Below are 21,997 nucleotides of genomic sequence, written 5' to 3' on the forward strand. Positions count from 1 at the left end.
ATGAAATGCTTTGTTCTCTGAGTCAAGACACTCACAATATTTTTCATTTCTGAAAGTGACAGTTGCTTAAGAAAGTGAAATACTTTGCTTACTCTCTGATCTGTTTTGTGTTGTTGAAATATCCTTTATGCAGGAGCTCAAAATGAGTTAGTACAAAGGAAAGTAAGTTAGTTATATAAAAACTCAGTCCCTTGCCAGTCAGTTTTAGCTGTACTGTAGTGATGTTTCACTCAATTCATGTCAGTATCATTTTCAAAGATAAAGAAAGAGCCATCAAAGAATGAATATTGACAGGCAAGGTTTTATGATTTGCATTTGATAAAGGCAGCTAATACTCCAAGCCAAAAGGATGAATGATATTGATTTAATAGTGGATGCTCTTAGAGGATAAAAAGGAATAGTCTACGTTTCTTTAAATTAAAAAATGTAAGAAGAGTTGTATTGTTTATTTAACTTGAAAGAAAAACCAGATTTTCCCTACAATGGAAAAATAATTCATACTTACAATAATAGAATCCTAAAATTAAAGGAATTATGAAAGAATCTTCTGTTCAAATTCACAACGCTTATTATGTGATGCCTGACACATGGCTCTTTAATCTTTCCCTTTGTAATTTTCCATCATTACTGATCAATACAGCCCTTTCTGTTTTGGATCATATGGAAATTTCATATTTTTTCTTTTGAGGAACAACAATTATAAAAGTAGCTAACATTTATTAAGCCCTTACCATGTGACATACACTGTCTGAAGTGCTTTACCAACTATTTTATTACTTCTTTGTAAAGCTGGTATATTGAATAGTTTTAATTTAATAATGTGCTTATTTGAAACACTTTTTTCCCTCCCATTATTTCTGTCATCCATGCTCCATAAAACCTCCCTCTCTCATGCCTTCAGGGTTGGTTAGACAGATACTATATAGCTCTCCAGCTGAATCTTGTTGCAACAACAATGCCGGTAATTAACACTGACTTTCCAGCCCAAAAATTCTAATTCAACCGAAAAGTGAATCCCATATTCATTTCAAAGTGTTTTCCACAACCGGATGCCTAGCCTATGAGGTAGCTACAGTGTGAAACAAGTATGGTCAGATATTTGCCCGTCCTCCTCTGCCAAAGTCTGTATCATGATTCTTCAGGATTGGTCTGGGTGGAGAGGTAGAAAAGAAGGGAAATAAATGTCTTCTTTTGGGAAGCATCTGTTCATATCCTTTGCCCACTTTTTGTTTTTTTTTTTTTTTTTTTTTGAGACGGAGTCTCGCTCTGTCGCCCAGGCTGGAGTGCAGTGGCCGGATCTCGGCTCACTGCAAGCTCCGTCTCCCGGGTTCACGCCATTCTCCTGCCTCAGCCTCCGGAGTAGCTGGGACTACAGGCGCCTGCCACCTCACCCGGCTAGTTTTTTGTATTTTTTTTAGTAGAGACGGGGTTTCACCGTGTTAGCCAGGATGGTCTCGATCTCCTGACCTCGTGATTCACCCGTCTCGGCCTCCCAAAGTGCTGGGATTACAGGCTTGAGCCACCGCGCCCGGCCTGCCCACTTTTTGAAGGGGTTGATTTTTTTCTTGTAAATTTGTTTGAGTTCTTTGTAGATGCTGGATATTAGCCCTTTATAAGATGGGTAGATTGCAAAAATTTTCTCCCATTCTATAGGTTGCCTGTTCACTCTGATGGTAGTTTCTTTTGCTTTGTAGAAGCTCTTTAGTTTAATTAGATCCCATTTGTCTATTTTGGCTTTTGTTGCCATTGCTTTTTAGTGTCTTAGTCATGAAGTCCTAGAACTTAAAGTATAATAATAATTAAAAAAAGAAAATGAAACCACAACTTCACACTATGTATATATAAAATATTAGAATATTGAAATGTCAAAATGTTAAAATCAGAATATAAAATGATAGAAGAAAAATTTTGATTATATTTAGCTTTTCTTTAAAAACAGGAAAAATCTTTGAGCCATTTAAGAAAAGAGTTGGGTCGTTTTCACTAACAAAATTATAAATTTCTGTGTTGAAAAATGCACAAAAAAAGAAAGAAATACAAATTTAGACTGAAAATATTTTCAATACTGCATTATAAACAAAAATGTAGTGTACTTATACAATGCGACTTAATAAAGCATTAAGAAAAATAGAAACAATAGGCAAAGCATAAGATTTGGCAAGATATATTGGATGGAATGCAAATGGCCAATAAATGTATGAAAAAATGTTTAACTTTTTCAATGAAAGAAACACAAATTAGAAAAAAAAAAAAAAAAAGAAAAGAAAGAAAGAAAAGAAGGGGCATGATTGCTACCAAAATGTGAGGATATTAATGCCTCCTGTGAGACAAATTGCCCAGGCATCAGTTCTCAAGTGAGTTATCTAAGTTCTTCCAAAGACCCTTGATGAAGCCCTTTTGTCTGCAAGGTCCCTAGAGGAGGAGGATGTCCTCCGACTTTCCATAGTTCCTCTCACTTGCTGTCTGTTCCTTGCCTCACAGTCTCTTACTGTTCTGGCTCTGCGTCCACGTTATTGGGGAGAAAAACATTCTTACTGGATGCACTAGCAGCGCCTTCTCTTTGCAAACATCTATTGCAGGCTGCTCCAGCCAGCCTTCTTCAAATTCCCGCAGAAGAAAAGCCAGGGTCACACATCAGCTTTACCATGATGTCATAGCATTCTTCTTTGATCGAAACAGCAAATTGGAGTTATGGATTTCTGTTTCTCAACAAGCAAACTGGATGGCAATGAGTCTCCCCTTCTTATAGTCACTTAAAATTGCTAAAGTTGGTTTTTTTTTATGCCCTGCTTACTTGGCTTGGGGAGGGGAGCACTGACTGGCATTTCTCTAAATCTGAGAAAATGGTATATATTGTCTTCACCTTTATGATTTTAGGGGCAGAACCACGGCAAAATGATATCATTAAATCCCTATTACATGTATTTATACTTATATTTAAAAACCTTGTGTCAGAGGGATGCTATTATTATTATTGTTTTACAATTAAGAAACGGAAGCTTGGAGATGTTAAATGACTTATTTATCATCACAGAACTAATGAAAGTGATACCAGAAATTTCAGTCTGGTTCTAAAATATTTTTGTATCTAAGCACCACACTGTCTCCAGTTGAATCAATGTGTCCTACCTCCCTTTCATTTCTAACCAATAGTCCTACATCAGCTTTCTAATTTAATATAAAATATAAAATGTTCAATTCAATATACAGTTCAATATATGATTACTCTGAATTGATCTTGATCTTAGTCTAGACTAAGACCAGACCCATTTACTCCTTTCTATTCTTCAGATAAATGCCAAATGCTAACATGTCCTGCAGAACACTGCATGGTTTCATTTCTAACTTATCTAAAGCTCATTGCAGTGCCATTCTTCCCTTTAATTTTTGTGAAAGTATTTTAATCCATCCTGGCAGCGAGCCTCGATATGATGGTTTCTGCCATGTGTCTACTTCACTCAAGGGAAACATTCATCCCTTATTTGCCTGGTTAGCTTCTACTCACACTTGAGATATTTTGAATTCTGATCCTGTCACTCAGAATTATTAGTCTTTCCCAGCTGTGCAGCAGATCATCCACGTTATCAGGAATTATGCCTAATACAGTTGTATCTGTCATAGACACAATTATACACTGGTGCAAACATTGGTGCTAGGTGAATGTTCATAACTGTGCTGATCTTAACTAGGCTTTCTTATGTTCCTGGGGACCAGTGGGTCTGTATTACTACGTCTTGGCCTTCCTCCACAAGTCTCTTATTTTCCTCCTGAGACCAGCTGCTAGCCCAAACCTAATTTCATTTGAAAAATGGCTGAAGGGTAAGCAGGAGCCCAATTACATCTCAGCCTGCAACATGTCTACTAAAATCTCACTGGCCAATCCCATAATCAAAGTGCTGAGTCGATGACACTACTCTTTGTGGGTGGGCAGTATAAAGTTGCGTAGATAAGTGAATAGAAGTTCATGTATCTAATGCTTAATCTCTTCTTTAACATTATAGTATCATCTATTTTTACTGTCTTAGTGTTTTCTTTGTGATTTTTATTTTTCCTTTTGCCTTTCATTTTTTTTCCTGATTTCAGCTATTTGAGTGTCTTGATACTCTTTCATATAACTTTATTTCAAATTATTTAGAAAAATACAAGAAATTGCTTATGTAACATTTCAGGAAGTTTTAAGAAAAAAAAACCTAATATTTTGGTTTCTACTTGGTTTTCTCAGGATTTAAATGAGGTTTACAGAAAATGATCATACAAATAAACATCTTTCTAAAATATCTGTCTATATACAATGTCTAATGCATGCATTGTTACTTTCTCAGCCAGTTCATCAGTGACATTTCAGTTTTCAGATACAGCACTAATTTCTGTCCAAATTTTGTATCCAAGAAACATGACAAATCAACTATATTTAATGATCACAATCACTAAATATTTTTTTGGAGAAAAATTCTCAAAAAACAAAGGAGAAATATTGATTTGGCAATTTCAAATGATATATTCCATAATCTCCATGTTCTAGATGCTGTCTGATTCTTAAAGGGCTTTGCCACCGTGAAAATGTTACATTAACAAGGCATGCAGGATAATCTAAATCTCACAGAGGAGAACTTCCTCTGTGTCAGGAGGACAAAATGCAGCAGGATTCTTTTGATTTAGGATTGCCTCTTCCATCACGAAGAAAACCTGTAATAACAATAATAAAAATAAACTAGAACGACTAAGGTGATTTTAGGTAAATACCAGACCATGAACTCTGATTCATGCTCGGAAGCTAAGATAATATCAGGTAGTCAGTAGAAGCCTATTTATTGATAGTAAGTACTTTAAATGTCAACATTTTTCAGAAGCTAAAATAAAAACTAAAGATTTCATTTTGTTGCATTTTTTATTTTTAATGACAAGTTCTTTCTCTTATATTTATTTCAGAGTGTATGACTGTATAGATTCTACTAAGTACATAGATTCCACAATATTTTAAAAACTAATTTAATTAATCTGTTTTTCAATCTTCTTGTATTAGAAGTATTTTTGTCCTTTTTGGTTTTAGGAAGTTAGGTTCTATGCTTTCTTTTTCTGGCTAGTTTTAATCCAGTTGTTTTATCTCTACTTCTGTTGGACCAGATCTTACTTGTAAAGCAGAAAGACTATTTGACTCCAGAAAAGATCAACTAGCTTTGCGCTGGGTGTGCCTCTCTTCCTCCTTCTATTCTTTATTTCTTTTCTGATGTGCTAGATATACATATATCTGCAGTATAAATGATATGTGTATAAGCAATATACATAAACATATAAGGAATATGTATATTATTGGCATATTTCTTGCTAAAACAAAGAGTCAGCATGTTGTAATTAACTAAAGAAGGAGTATGAGGAACATAGTTCCTATCCAAATACTGTAAATTACTAAGATTTTACAGTAAGTAAATTATTCAACTCCTTAGCCTCATTGCTATATAATCTAAAATGAGTGTCTTTGACCAAAGAATGTTCATCTTTTAAGGATAACGCCGCCCTCGGATGTAAGTAATTATTTTAGGAACTAGTATCCTCATGAAAATTGTTATACTTTTGAAAAAATGACACATAAAAAATTATCAGTTCTTCAGCTCAAAATTTCTGTAACTGGCTGTTTAACAACAACAACAACAACAACAAATCTTGGACTTAAAGCCAGTCATCTTGGATTCTACAACTCTTGGTCAGTTTCAATGATTATAAAGGGCTTCAATCGAAGATTTCTAAGATAATAGGCTTCAATAGAAGATTTCTAAGATGTCTTTAATCTCTGGAAGTCTACTGATCTAAGATTGATGCACTAAGGAAAAAACATACTCAATATATATTTAATAACTATTGAAAACAGGAAAGAAATCTTAAAATAAAACTGATATATCTGAAACTATTTCTATGTCATCTGGGTTTACTTCCAGAAATAGATTTGTAAACACTAGTCATTTGCAGGGAGCTTCATATCTCGTAGTAACAGCTCCTATATGTGAAATTTCAAGTAAATGCTTAGCAACATAGGTACTCAAGTCCTAGATAGAACTTAATTCATGGAAACACACAGCTGATGCTTGAATTCTCCGTATAATCTTCCTAATCTTCCTGCCACTCAGTCAGTTTTCAAGCCTACATTTTCACATCGCCTGTGATGAAGAATGCACTATCTTCCAAAATAGCTCATTTTAATTCTGGAGAGAGATATATATATAGCATATATATATAATAATTTAAATAAATGTAAATATATTTAATATGTAAATATATATCTATGGTGCAAATAAATATGATTCTATAGAGTGACATTCATACCTCTCTCAAATTATTTTATTTGGTGTTGTTGAAGTGTAGTGATAATAATTTCTAATTTCAGTGGTGTGACTCAGCACCAAGATGGAAAGACCACAGGTTTCCATGAGAAAAATACTTAATTTGTGAATCCTGCCACCCCCACTTCTTAGCTGTTAAAGATGGACAATTTCTTAAACCTTCTAATTATTTGAAACCTGAGGTGTTTCATCTGTGAAATGTGTATAATAATTTTTATCTCGTAGATTTGTAATAAGAATTAATTTAGATAATCAGAGTCTGCATGACTATGACTGACATAATCCATAGGCTAATTCAGGCCCTCCAAGAAGCCTGTGTCAACAGGAAATAACTAGATATTAAGAAAAATGTTTCTAAGAAAAATCGAAGAGGGATGAAAGGAAGCTGGGAGGGATGTCAGACAGTGACACAGGTATGTCCCTAGGTACAGTAGAGATGGAAGGAAGGAAAGATGATTGGGCGCAAGCGAAGGAGGAGAAATGCCATGTTAAAGGAGTCTTATTATCCTTGCCATGCTCCATAATTGCCTGGAAGCAACGTGCATAAAGTAAGCTTTATGCAGTGTACGTGTGATGAAGGGCTTTAGAGCACAGCAGCTAGGGTTGTTGGCCAATTACTATCTCTGCAGGTGAAAAACCTAGAGACAAATGTTTATGGTCGCCATACTCTATTCTTACCATGACACACCTACTTCACACAGGTTCAGAGAGCATCTGTTTCATGGTTCTGTGGGCACTTTCTCCTAAGAAAGAATTCAGAAGAGGAAGGTTACTAGAGGAACTGCAGCCTGTATCTATAGTTGATCGTAGAACCTCACCTGGTCCCTATCCTCCCCCTCCTCCGCTATCTAGTCTGAATTCCCCTCACTATGATCTTGGCAGGTCATGGTGGCTTAACTGGTGATCCGATCTAATTCCTCATTCTTGGGGGTTTCACACATATTTCTCCCTGCCCCAACTGTGAGAAAGAAGTCCAACTTCTTCCTGATGCTCGATATCAATTATCCTTGCCATTATGGTAACTCCTCTTTTGATCTCTTTGCATGAGTAATTCATAACTATTAGTTCAATGGAGTCTTGTTGTGTTTTCTGGCAAGAGTCACTGGGAATGGAGCACAACATAGAAGTCTCTGACAATATATATATATATATATACTGCAACATGAAGAATGTCACCCATGCTTTCAGAATCTTGTCTCCATGTTGGTGTTTAAGCTGTGTCTTGTTGCTTCTGGATGATGAGCTATGTGTGCTGGTGTGCTCCAACAAGTTTGTACCAGCTAGCATATTTTTAGAATATTTCTACTTGGATGAGACCATGTTAGTAGATTACAATCGGCATGGAGAGAGTATTTACACCATGTCATGATACAAATATTACAAATTTGTCCTCCCCCAGGGAGAGTGAGTTGTTACAAATTTATCAGCACTTCATGAAGTACAAAAGTACTTGGAATAACATCATTTTGTTCAACATCACTTTGTTATAATATTGATAAGAAAAACAAATATAACAACACACAGCCAGGGCCACTGTCTGTGTGGAGCATGCAGGTTCTCCTCATGTCTGTGTGGGCTTCCTTCCATAATCAAAGATATAGAAGGTGAATTGGTGTGTCTACATGGTCCCCATCCAGGTGAATGTGGGTGTGAGTGTGAGTGTGTCTTGCAAAGAGATGGTGTCCGGGTCAAGATTGGTTCCCACCTTGTTCCCTGAGCTGCTGGGATAGGCTCCAGCCACCTGTGGCCCTAAACTGGAATAAGCAAATAAGTAATTATCTTACTTACTTTTGTCACTTTTTCTTAAACATATGCATAGCTCACATTTATTTCCAAGTTTAATATTAGAGGTGTTTTGGGTCTTTATTAGAAGTTTAGTTATGTTTTTGTAATCAGAAATATGCCCTAGGAACTTAACTCGTGTTTATATCAAGTAGCTTATAGTAAAATTGGTTTCATTATACTTTGTTTCACTGAAAGTCACAGTTTTCAGAACGTATCTATGATAGTAGGTGAGGACTTAACTATTTGTGATACTCTCATACATTCTTTATTGCAAAAGGCAGGCATACTCTGGTTGGGTGATATACTATGTGGGATTCTGTTTTTGTGAATAAAGCCTTTCAGAACTCCTATTGCTGGCTGAGGGTCTGTGGGCAGGAAAAGCAACCATGCCCACAATAGGTATATACACCTAAAAATGGAAACCCAATGACACTTATGTGATAGAAGGAGCTCAGAGAGCCACCCTGCCATCAGATGAATAATACCATATAGGGGGCTGAGTTATATTTTTAGGAATTAGAAAGAGAGGCAGTATTGTGTTCAGACCATCAATTTACATGTTAATGCCAAGAAAATGCATAGCATATTATACTATTTCAGATATAGCACATGTAAAAATTGAAATGATGCCAGCTTGCCTGTAAAAATTCTAATTGTCTTTACTTTGTTCATCTCAGCCACCTGTATCAACAAATCTAATAGTAACGAGGAAGTCCATTGAGATTAGAACTCATTTGGTTATATGTTCTAAGTTGTATGGGAAAATGAACACCTAAATTGCACTGTGGTCAATTTTGGTAGATTTCCATCATTTTGCAACCTACCAGAGTACTAATGCTATCTATTTTCCCCTAAACCTGTAAAAAACAAACATTAAAAATAATTAAAAAAAAGGAAACTTCTAAATATAAAATGTGACGTTATAGTTTCAAATCTATTTTTAAAATAAATTCTAACAACTAATTTAGAATTACATTTGATGATCTAATTTACCTGGACCCAGTTCTAAGTTGATATAGAGACAGAGAATTGTATTTCTAAATATAAATTTACCCAAAAATAACACTGATTAATAAATAAATTCTAGAAATAACTTCACAGGTCAAATAACTTATTAAAGTGTTTAAACTAAACATCTGTATTGTTGTGCTTAGGGGAGGAAGGATTATTTAAAAAAAAATAGGTGCCAAAGGAAAAAATCAAATTAATTGGTAGCAGCTTTGGAGAAAGTGCAAATTATGAAATAAATCATGTTTTGAGTAAAGAAGAATTACTATTCTCACTGCATAGCAAATATATTACATGACTTAAGCTATTTATATTAGGATGCTTTATTTTGATACTTATATGCTATTAAAGGGAATAAAAACCATCCTTATCAGCAATGGAAAATCTTATAATCAGCAAACAAATAAATAAACTTCTATCAATCTGCGTACAAATGATAATTTTTAAAAATATTCCTTTATTTGATCACCAGTCAGACTAAATATTTTTTCAAGACTTATTTAGCACTTTTATTTCTTTCTTAAATTTTTTGCTAGTATGTTTCTCATTTATCTGTTGTTTTATTATTTTATTTCTCAATATGTATAAATTTTAATAAGCTATGTTAATCATATGTTATAATTACTGAAAACATTATCTCCTGGAGTTTGTCTTATAATTACTAAATTGTTTTTGAGGTAAATTAACTAAGGTAGTAGGCTGCTCTTAGGTCTTTTGCTCAAAGTTATTAAATTTATCTGATCATTTAATTTTAGAGTCCTTGAGTACTTTTTATTTCTCTGCCTGCATTTAACTTTTGGTATTTCTCGGAACCTTTATTATATGCTTTTCCAGGGGAGATATAAACTACATCGACTTCAAGCTGTGGCCAAGTGCTGATGACCCTTACTTTTGTATTATCAGTCCGGCTATCTCCTATGCTCTAGCCAGATTCCTGCAAATTGCTATCTGGGTGTTCCCTACTCACTTCAAATGAAAGAAGTCCCAAATTGTATCTGACAACATTTTCTACCCTCAGAAATGTGCTTGCCTAAAGTTAACAGAAATTACCATTCAATGTGATAGCCTTGAATTTGCTTGGTTTTAACTACTTTCTTCTCCTCTCTACTCCTATGTCTTTTAAATCTACCATTTAATCTTCTTTCCATCTGACACTGCACTGGGTCAGGTGCCATTTTCTTTATCATAAGGAGCATGTTTTCTTTCCAATGCTTAAAAATTGTCTTTGAAAACAAAATAAGTGTATGGAAGTAGAAGGGTAGAATGTGGATATCAGAGGCCAGGAAGGGGAAGGGGAAGGGAGGAGGCGGAGATGCTGGTAAAGGGATACGAAATAACAGCCAGGTAGAAGGAATGAGTTCTTGTGTTCTGCAGCACTGGGGGTGAATACGGTTATCAATAACTTCTTGTGTATTTTCCACGAGCTTAGTAGAGAGGATTTTGAATGTTCACAACACAGGTAACAAATATTTGAAGTAATCGGTATGCTCATTGCCATGATTCAATCATTATATATTTTATACATGTGTTGAAAGATCATTCTGTATTCCATAAATATGTACAATTAATATGTGCCAACAATAAACGAAAAAAAATAAAATCATCCTTGTAAAGTTCCCATTCTAATCATTTTTTTTAATTTATCAAATCAATTCTGAATTCTTTGTGAGAAAATGTAATTAAGACTAATTGTTAAATATGCAAAATAAGATATTGAGAAATATGTTCATTAATATTTGTTTTAGTATCACTCAAATATTTGAATTTTAGTAATAAAGTAAACCTGTATTTCTGTGTTTGGTAGCATAAACAAATTTCTTCTTAAGTTAGGTATTTTGATGGGGGCAGCAATATCACAAATGTTTTTGATAAAATTACCTCACAATTAGGCTGATACTCTTATGTGTGGTTACATTTAAAATCAAGGATATTTATAACTCTTGTGCTACTAGACAGTCATTCCAGATTCCTGACAGAAATCAGCAGATGATAATAAACAGTCAGACCTTGACATTATTAAATGATACATGAGACAGTTATGCTAATTTAGCCTTTGACTTATCTATCATTTACAATCCAAAAGTCTCTTTTGAAGTAAAATTGCAGTTCTATTACTTTAAAAATGTGGCTGTGCACATATTTTTTCATTAAAAAGACATTAACTTTTCAGAAAAATCACTAGAAAATTTAATCTCTATTTGATTCTGGAGTTCAAGGATAAATAAAACATGAACTGTATATTTTACGTCAATTAATATTACAAATCACCCTTCACCAAGATTTTAAGAAAAATGATTACCATTTATTTTATTTGTAATATGTGAAGAAAGCCTATCTTTTTTATATTATCATAGTATATTTATTTTATGTTGTATTTTGTAGCAAATGGAAATAGCCATGGATTTTAAAGACAGTAATGCTAGTTGTCATTGCAAGAGTAAGGATAAAAGTTGGACAGTGGGACATTTTTTAAGCTATTCTATACTAAATTTGTGGTGTTGGGGGACTGATTCTGTTTTGCTTTATACAGGTGATTAAAGCAGTAGAGGAAGGCTATCGTCTGCCAAGCCCCATGGATTGTCCTGCTGCTCTCTACCAATTAATGCTGGATTGCTGGCAGAAAGACCGAAATAGCAGACCCAAGTTTGATGAAATAGTCAACATGTTGGACAAGCTGATACGTAACCCAAGTAGTTTGAAGACACTGGTTAATGCATCATGCAGGTACAAGGCCAGATCCAAATGATTTTCCAGAATGTAGCTAATACAGATTGATGTCACAAATATTTTATCAATTAAATCATTTTTGTATAGACATTACTCTATGAATCTATGTGACACTAATTTATTTGGATATATTTTTTCATGTTACTCTCTTACAGTGAATGAAATATGTGACTAAATTATATTTAAAATCACCTATACCTAATCTAATAGTGTAAAATGCCAGGTTTCAGTAAAATGAACTGTAGCCATGTTCAGTTAGCATTAAAAAAAAAAAAAAATTAAATGTGTATATTTTAATGCACTTTGGAGGATAGGCGAGGATGAGAAATATAAGATTATAACATAAGAAAAAACCAATTAAGCACTGATATATTTTAAACCTGAAATATCTAACAATAATTACTCTGATTTCTTTAGAATATATTTTAGTGTTCATATTTTAGAAACATTGACAATTTTAGGGACCCTTTTGCTCTTATCCAGTTGCAGACAGATTTTTGGTTAATTATTTAGTGTGTAGTTTGAATGAGATTTAAAACTGATAAAGGAGTAATCTCGTGGAGAAAATTTGTGTGAGTAAATGAGCATATTTTTTACTTTTCTGAATAGCACAGGAATGCATTTAAATGTTTCATATTTGAAAAGCATGCCTTTTTCTTTATCTGAAAAACAGAATTATCTTCTCAAAAAATAAATCAGTTTGATTCTGTGCTAGAAAATTTACCACACTGTTATTTTCACTATGTTTGAGACAGTTGTCTATTTTTACAAGAAAGTGTTACGTTAGTAACTAAATTGGCTGCCTATTAGCATGGACTAAATGAGAAACAATGTGTTAATAAAGTTAGAAAAGTTCTATGATTCTGACATAACATTTGTTTACTAGATGAAAAGTCATTTTAAATACAAATGATGAATGAATTTTCACACTGTTCAAGCATCATTATCTTCCTGTGGTAGCAAATGGAGAATGTATCTTCTTAGCAGTTATTCCGTATGTTGTTCCCTAAATATCTGCTTTTCAATTGCTTATTGTCACATAAAATATTAAGACTTTCTCTCATCTACCTGTTTGAATTATATTGCATTGTCAGAAATGGACATATGAAAGGAGTAAAAAAATACTTAATGTTCTAAATTATTTAATTTAGATAGGCATCATTATTATAGCTTGAGAGCATTTAAATTTTTCTAAATAATTTTATTTCATTGTATGCAATATAAAGGATTCAGCTTTCTAGGTTTTGTTTAAATGGGTTTTGTTTTAAGACCAAATTTACCACTGATTACCTTTCCTTTATTCAGTCATCTGCATATCCTGACTCTAGAAATTTTTAGTTCCTGGTCCATTGTCTCGCCCTTTCTCCATCCTTACTTATGTCACAAGATTTGATGACTTCAGTAACCATGTAGATGATATTCCAGTATCTCTAAATGTCTTGAATTTTTCTCCTTCAATGATTTTATTCTCAAATCTACCTTGTACTCTCCTTTCTATGCTGATATTCTAGACCTTGCTATTATCAAAATTGCAATTCTTTCATCATTTCAACTTCAAGATCTTACTTTCCAGCTGTTTCTTTCTCCAATTCTCTTTCTAACAATTCATGCCTAATGGCTAAAAATCACTATAATGTATTCGTTTATTCATCCAACATCTATTTACCTTTATACTCTGTGTTATGCTGTGGGCTAGGTGCTGAAGATACAACATTAAGCAAATAGACCTAAGTATTTGCCTTTATGAGCCAATGCACTGTTGGGAGAGAGACGCTGAACAAAATAAAAACTTCAAAACCAATTGTGTGTTTGGTTTTGGAGTGGAGAGTGAGAATTGAATTCAAGATGAATACTAGAAGGTTAGATTGATTGTGAAATAAGGTGATATTAATATTGAATGGGAGAGAAGTGGTTGGCTGTACAATATATTGGAAGTTGAATAGATGGTATGCACAATGATAGGTTTTGAGAAAAATGAGGACAGAGAAGAGGTGGACTGTTGCATCATACTATAATGGGGAGTACTTCAGGAGCACACAGATGTGGAGAAGATGAGGAGTGTGGTCTTGGACCTGGGGCCATATTTCTCTGAGAAATATGGAGGCACAAAATAGGCATATGGATACAGAAGAATCTTAGTCTGGAAATAAAAATATTTAAAAAACAGATACTTTTTAAAGACATGAAAGTGAGTAAAATTATCTATAGTGGAGTTATAGCCTAAGTAGAAAAATATAGGGCCACATCCTGACTCCCTTTGAATTTTAAAGTCAGGAAAAAAACAACAACAGCAAAAGACTAGCAGGCAAAGGAGATTGAGGAGAATCCAGCAGTGCGTACACACACACACACACACACACCACGCATGTGCGCGCGCACACACACATGCACACAATTGTGATTTAAACAATGTTGAGACAGAGTAGGATTTCAAGAGTGGGGTGGGAGGTGGTAGTGGTGTTGGTTGAATGTTTCCAAGAGGTCAGTCAATTTGTACTTTGAAAAGTGCTCACAGATTTTGGCAAAAGAGAGATCTTTGCCCATCTCAACTAGAGTAATTTTTATAAAATTGGTTTTGAAGAAACTACATGCAAGTGTAAATGGAATGTGAGAAAGTGGAGAGAACTTAAGTAGAGAGAAAAGTATTTGTGTCCTTTTTCTTATAGTTGCAATTTACTTAAGTAAATTTCACATGTAAATGATGTAAATTTACATGATAGGCATGTAAATTATTTTTAATGTTTAGTTCCCTTTTGTCATTTTTTCTGATTATTTCCTTAAGATGCATTTCTAAAAGTCATCATCGTCATTATATCATTATTATTATTGGGGAAAGAGTATGAATGTAGTGTCATTAAAAGTGTCTATTGATTTAGTTGATTCTATTAAGTTTTGTTTTGTATTTGGGGTTACATTTTGTTTTTCATGTTCTACCACTCCTAGGTGAATTAAGAAGCACTCTATGTAAGAACATAAAATAAAGAATAAATAGTTTCTTAACTTCCAGATACATTTACTTAAATGAGCGTAAGTTCCTCTAGCAAGTCTATAATCGATTGGCTTTGCACAAATTATCCCACGTTTCTATACTGGGTAGCATTTTTCTTATCTTCATAAACAAAGAGTAGTATATCTAAATCACTACATGGCAAGTTTTTAGTAGACAGATTTTTAGAGGAATATTATGTTTATAGCAAAATTGAGTAGAAGGTGCAGAGATTTCCTACGTATCCATTACCCTACACATTATGTAGCCTTCCCCCATCCCATTACCAGCATCAGCCACCAGAATGACACATTTACTACCATTGATGAATCTGTTTTTCCACATAATTGTCAGCCAAGGCCCATAGTTTACATTGGAGTTCACTGTTGGTGTTGTACATTTTACAGATTTAGACAAATCTGTCCACCATTATACCATTATACAGAGTGGTTTTATTATCCTAAAAATTCTCTGGGTTCATCTATTAGTACTCAATGAAATTTGTAGCTATTGTTTTGTCTTACATAAAATTTACTTATTAGTAAGTCCTCATGTTAAGTCCTCATTAATTATGGATAAAATAATCTCAGTAGACTGATTTTGTGTTCTCCTGTATTTTAAATTATTTTCTTCCATGTTAGCATTTGCGTATTTCTCCTCTATAAATATACTTACAGACTCAAAGATCCATTGAATATGAGTTAACATTATAGTAAACTTTGTTATGAAATAATTAAATTGTTACTTTTAATATTTATGTTTTGTGTGTTTTAGAGTATCTAATTTATTGGCAGAACATATCCCACTGGGATCTGGGGCCTACAGATCAGTAGGTGAATGGTTAGAGGCAATCAAGATGGGCCGGTATACAGAGATTTTCATGGAAAATGGATACAGTTCTATGGACGCTGTGGCTCAGGTGACCTTGGAGTGAGTAATTTTTCTGATAATTTTTACATAATTGCTGGGGCAAGAAAAATTGTTCAAAAACCAATTTGGATGAGGTCAAGGGAAATCAGTTAACCTTTGTGGATGTGTGGCAGCTCTCAAAGAAGCCTCATCATCTTTAGCCTGTATTGTTAACAACTGCATGGTTAATGCTACGTGTGGCCAGTATCTTTGCTTGTTTACTTCAAACAAACAACATTGGCATACTTGAATAATTGGAATAACAGCTCCTTGGCAAAATACTGGTGTTTTGTGTTGTGGAAAAGATGTTTTCTTGACAAGTTTTTTATACTCGTATCTATGTTATATGAATGTAAATACCAAACAAAATAAACTGTAAGCACAATTGGTGTGGCTAGTCCTACATAAGGACCAAACATATTTGTACATTTCGGCTCTCTACGATGAATACCAAGGTAACAACAGCTTAAACAAAGCTTCCCTGGCAGGATCTCATTTAATTTCTAAGTGGTGCACCTTACATTCTTGCAATCTAAGGATGTATCAGATCCTGCCTCTGATTTGTTATTTGGTACAATCTCAGTGGAACCAATTGTGCCGTTTTCTGTTTGCACGTTTAAGATAAAATTTATCAAATCTTATTAAATAAAAATCACTAAAGTTAAATATTAAATTCTTTAAGGTTGTAAGTTGTTTGTATTTTATTATATACTCTGTACATGTGGTTGTTTTAGCCTAATTGTTGTTTGTGAAAATTAACTGTCTTTATGGTGGTTCCATCTAGATTACATTAACATTAATGTTTTAGCCTGTGAATACAATGATAACTTACTTCAAATTACCTGCCAATTCAAAGGTTAAAATACTGTAAGGTTTAGAAAATGGTAGAATATTGTGAAGCACTAAACCACAGTTGTTATTTCATTTCGACACATGATATGATCATTGAGGAGTTCTCATTCACCATCTATATTACTCTGGCATTCTTTGATTCATTGAATTCACTGCTCCTCACCACAAAAGGTAACAGGGTACCACCATTTATCACCAATTAATATCTCATTCTCAACATTTTCTTTCTTCATACCGATAACTAAAAGGACCTGAAACCAGCCACTCAGCTTCCTTTCTTAATTTACTGAATCTCATTCTCATGGTCCGCCAAATCATATCTACTTGATGACACATATGCTTTGTCCATTATTTCTTTGGACACTCAAGGAACCCATTTGTGCTATATTTAAAGTAGTATACTGAAAAATTTACTGATAATTTAAAACTATTTTTACATGATTGCTATTTAATTTTTCAGTAAAAATGGTCATTTTAATTTATTAAAGTCATTTGTCATTTTATATTAAAATGATATTGTAGGTATTTCTTCTACCCAATGTTGGATTACTTGTAAATATATAATAAAATTATTTGCATTAAACAATGTCTCCTTTTTATTAAAATAGCACATTTTCTGTACATAGTTACATCTACTACATTTTTGCTTCTTCCTTCAAAAAATAGTTATAATCACAAATTATAGTTTTTGCATTAGTTACTTGTGTTTTACTTGTATCTTTGGGGTCCCAAAATACTTTAAATATGTTGAATATTTTAGCATTATAATTTCCCATTTTTCTTATTCCTTTTTTTTCTGTTTCTTTCCTATCTGCTCCTCTATCCCCAAATGTTCTTTAGTTTTTGTTTTCTTTCAAGCACTAATAACCTCTTATGTCTTATTATAATGATTCTTCTCCAGCTTCTTGCTTCTTTCTGTATTGCCTTTATTCAAACATTTTGTCTTTTAATTCATTTACTCTGACCAGAAGAGTAAAATTACATTGGGAGACTTACCAGCATTTTCCCATTCAGAAAGTATTGGTCTCACTATGGTAACTGCTCCAGATTCTCAGGGGTCATAATCATTAATACATTTCTTACCAGGAATTGGGCCCACAGATCCTAACTCCAAGAAAGCTGTTTTTTTGGGGAGAGTCCAGGCACTTTAAATTTAACTACATGCCCCCTTGTTTTCTCTGCTTTCAACTATATGTTTTTCAACTGTAAAAGCATGTATCAAAACATTAAGTCACTCAAGTAATCAGTTACTTGTTTGGTCAAAAATTTTTTTAAAAAAACTTCATCTGTTCATTTTGCCTACTCTCTTCCAAAAAAAAAGTCAGTCATTGCTAAGGACTAGTGGCAAAGGAGATAGGATTATCAGCAAAAGAAAAAGACCAGTTCTCAAAACACCTTGATACTGATTTTTCACACATAGTCTTTACCCCATATTAATTTTATGAAGGCTGTATAATAAAATACTAAAATATAATTTTTAGAGTTATTGTCAGAAGATAATAGAAGTTGAGAATGGAAGAATACATTCATAACTGTTGTAAATACTTAGGAAAAATGTGAAAATCAATTCATATAAAGCAAATAGTCCAACTACCATATTTAAAAACTACATTGTAATTTGTGACATCAAATTTGTTTTCAAAGTGGGCTTAGTAAAAGCAATAAATATACAATTTTCAGAAATACATACTTTGGTTAAAAATCTCCATCACTTCACTTGTATGTGGATTGTTGCCAGTACGTGCATGTATAGCTAAATATTGAAAGGTAATGAAGAATGTAGAGGTCTTAGAGTCAAAGCATATTCATGAAAGTGGCTTTCAATCTTAGATGTGTTTGTCTGCTACTCTTTGTGCCTAAACCTTGCTATTCTGTATTCAGTATTCATATGAAAACAATTGTGGCAATAATGGTGCAAACTATCTCATCTTGTGTAAGTGCAGTGGATTATTGTCGATAGGGATAATTGTGAGCATGAGGTGAGTTGAAAATTGAATCCAAACATTTCAGTTAAGGACAGAATCACAGCTACTTTTTAAACTTCTTTTCAGATCAGTACTGGCAACCTTTGGTTATTCAGAAAAGGAGGAAAATCCAATAAATTTAAATATTACACCAATTGTGTGTCAGCTGAAGAGGTTCCTGTTATCAGCAGTTACTGGAATAGAGTCTTAAACTAATAAAATGAAAGTTCTAAAAATCCAGAGCCAAAATCTTTACAGATTAATACAAATAGATTTATTCACTTATCAATAAGTCATTACGCATGATTTATTATACACTTAAAGTACACATAGGAGTACCTACTGTCCTCTGTATTCTAGCCTCATCCATTGAGAACCATTAACAGACCATGGTTAAATCTCTTTTTGCCAAATGTAATATATTTATCTCGTACAATATCTATATCATTGATTGCTAGGGTTCTGCAAAGTTAACAAAAAGAAAAGGACAAACATACAACTGCATGATAAAACTCTGACAAAAGCAATAAATATTGAAGTTTAGGGAATATTCATTAATCTATCTTCTCCCTTCTCCTATCCAGCCAATGTTGGTTGGGGCTAAGTACCAGTGATATGGCTGATATGGCTAAAAGGCATGTAAAGTATAAGGGAGAAGAATGAGCAAGAGAATGAATCATCTGTAAATAGATTAATTTAAGCCTGAATAATTAAGAGCTGATTATAACATCAACTATATACTTTTTGTTATTCTATTTGTATTCTATTTGTTATTCTGCCATTTTAGCATCATTAATATCAGTGCTTTTCCATTGTTTAATACTATTGAATAATGTTTGAAAAAATACTGAAATGTAAACCCAACAATGACAGTTCATAACATTTGGAGCTTTTCTAAAAGTAATCAATTTTGTCAACAAAATCCAAACTATCTTTTATGTAACAATGCTAGTCTCATCATGTTTAGATTCATAAGCCTATATCAAAATGTAATTCGGTATCGCTAGAATTGATCTTCAATATTACTTAAGATTATACATGATCATGATAAAATGTGTGTAATACTTATAATGGGAACACACTTAAGACGTTGTGTAGCTGTAACATTTTCTACTTAGAAAAATGAAATTAAAAAATGCGTATCTTCTACCATTTCCAAATTATTTTTCAAAAATTATTGTACATGGGGTAGCGATATCATTATTATTTTTATTTCCATGAAATTTATGCAATTAATGCTAAGTTGAGCATTTAATATGTGATTTAGACAGTAAAATGGGAATTATTAGAAATAAGAAATGTGAGATTAAACTACTTAAAAGAAAATATCTTAAAGTATTTAGCAATATTTGAACAGTTATTTAACCTTTAAACATCTTCTAATACGGTGTTAATTCTAACTGTAGTGTTACTAAAATATATTAAGATGCATTTCAAAGAAACTACTTAGTTGCTGAGAACCATTTTAACTTGCATAAATAATCTTATCTCTCCACGTTTCCACTGAAAATCACATTGTATAAAGGTATATGTATGTTGCATGCATTATGATAGCTATCCTGTCCTCTAAATCTCTGCACCTTAGTTTGACAGTTTTTCAAATAACACGTCAGATTTAAAGAAAAACAACAGAATGTCATGAAAGAAGACATCATTTATTCAGTATGTAAAATTCAGTGTTTTGTTTCTATAATTCTATTTCTCCCCTGGGGAGATAGGGTTTAGGATGAGATGAAAAGGAAAGACAGAGAAGCAAAAAGAAGAGGAGAAAGTGCCCTTTGACATTCATCTCAAGGAATAATCAGATAATAAATTGTACTTGAAATAAAATTTTGTCCTTAGTTCACTGTTAAAATTCAAACAAATTTAACTTGAAATCTGTAAGTATGAAATGTTCTGACAAAATACAAATTTTAATTTTCTATAAACACAAACAATACCCACATTTATTAATCAAATAAAATTCCTCACAATTCTTTAGTATGATATAGTTATCATGAAAAATTTAAACTGCCAAAACATTGAGCGAGCTAGAGTCTTTCTTGTTCTCAAGTCATATCCAGAAGATTAAATTATATTTTTATCTAATATATAACAAGTTAAGACACTAGAAATAAAAATAAGTTACTAGTGATTTGATATCCTTTAGACAAAACCAAGATTTGGAATATGGAAACACATATACACTTCAAATTTAAATTTTGTGATTGTATGTATAAATTCCATGTTTGAAGGAGAACTTATACATTCTTTCAAGTCATTCAGAATAAACAGTAGTGGTTATTTTCAAAGGCTCATTCCTAGTCATTCCTAATAATTAACATAGCAATCATGAATTATGCATTTTAAGCCTATATATTATTACAACCTTATTTCTAAATCTGGATTCATTAGTATTTCTTATCAGTTTATAAACCATATGATAAAACACATATTTTAAAACTTTGTTTCTAGTCCTAATTAAATTATCCAGCAGAGACGGTTTTCAGGTTAAGAAAAAATGTTCATCCTTTTTCTCTTAGCTGTGATCCAGTTTGCTAGTGAACACCCATGAATACCCAAATCTTTGTAATTCTTTATAATGATTAATTTACTTGTGGAAGCATGAGAATATTAGTGCATAACAGAAACTACCATGGTCATATTTGGTGACCATAGCCTCAGGCAAAGTATGTGTTTCGTTCCCTTCATTAGATATTTTCTTTTAGAATTTTGGATATTTTAAATTACATTTACAGAGTTCTCATTTTACAGATGAATAAATTATTGCATATAGTTTGAAGTGCTTTACTCAAAATCATCTCTTAGAATTATGATAAATTAAAAGTATAGACTTGGGTGTTAGGTACTTGATATTAGCCCTAACTTGATTACTCATTTGGCTGTGTTATATAGCAAAGTAATTTAAATTATCTAAGCCTTTGTTTCTTCATCCATAAAAGGAAATTTAAAAATCTGTATCATACAGTTATTGATATTTCTAGCATACAGGACATATGTCTATTAAGTGTCACGAATATATATGTGTCTAAATTGATGTGTGAATATGGTTATAAAGTGTCACCAATTTATATGTGTGAAAAAAAAAAAAAAATATATATATATATATGACTCTCAACCAGGGGAGATTTTGCCACTCAGGGTAAATTGTCAATGACAATTTATCTTGTCAAAATAAAGGCCTGATCATGGTGCAATGCTTCTGGTATACAGTGGGCAGAGGCCAAGGATGTAGCCGAATATTCTACAATGCATGAGACAGCACCTCTACAACAAAGAATTATCCAGCCTATAACGTTAACAGATTCAAGGCTGAGAAACTCTGGTTTAGTTGAAAAGAGACAAGATTAAACTCGTGTCTCTTATATTCCTCATTTGGTCTGTAATTAGCTACTTTGTAGTCTATTCCATTATTAATGATTTTGTTTCAA

The 21,997-nt window shown here is 32.9% G+C and overlaps 1 protein-coding gene across 4 annotated transcripts in view; it reads left to right on the forward strand.

Moving 5' to 3' along the window:
• Window positions 1-21,997, forward strand: part of EPHA5 (EPH receptor A5) — a 351,284-nt gene that overhangs the window by 323,194 nt on the left and 6,093 nt on the right. For all 4 annotated transcript variants that reach the window (XM_023232142.1, XM_023232144.1, XM_023232143.1 and 1 more), the window contains 2 exons: window positions 11,659-11,852; window positions 15,616-15,771. In XM_023232142.1, the coding sequence (XP_023087910.1) occupies window positions 11,659-11,852; window positions 15,616-15,771 (350 nt within the window). The remainder of the gene's footprint in view (window positions 1-11,658; window positions 11,853-15,615; window positions 15,772-21,997) is intronic.

Source organism: Piliocolobus tephrosceles, chromosome 3 (genome assembly GCF_002776525.5).
Source record: "Piliocolobus tephrosceles isolate RC106 chromosome 3, ASM277652v3, whole genome shotgun sequence".
Taxonomy (NCBI): Eukaryota; Metazoa; Chordata; class Mammalia; order Primates; family Cercopithecidae; genus Piliocolobus; species Piliocolobus tephrosceles.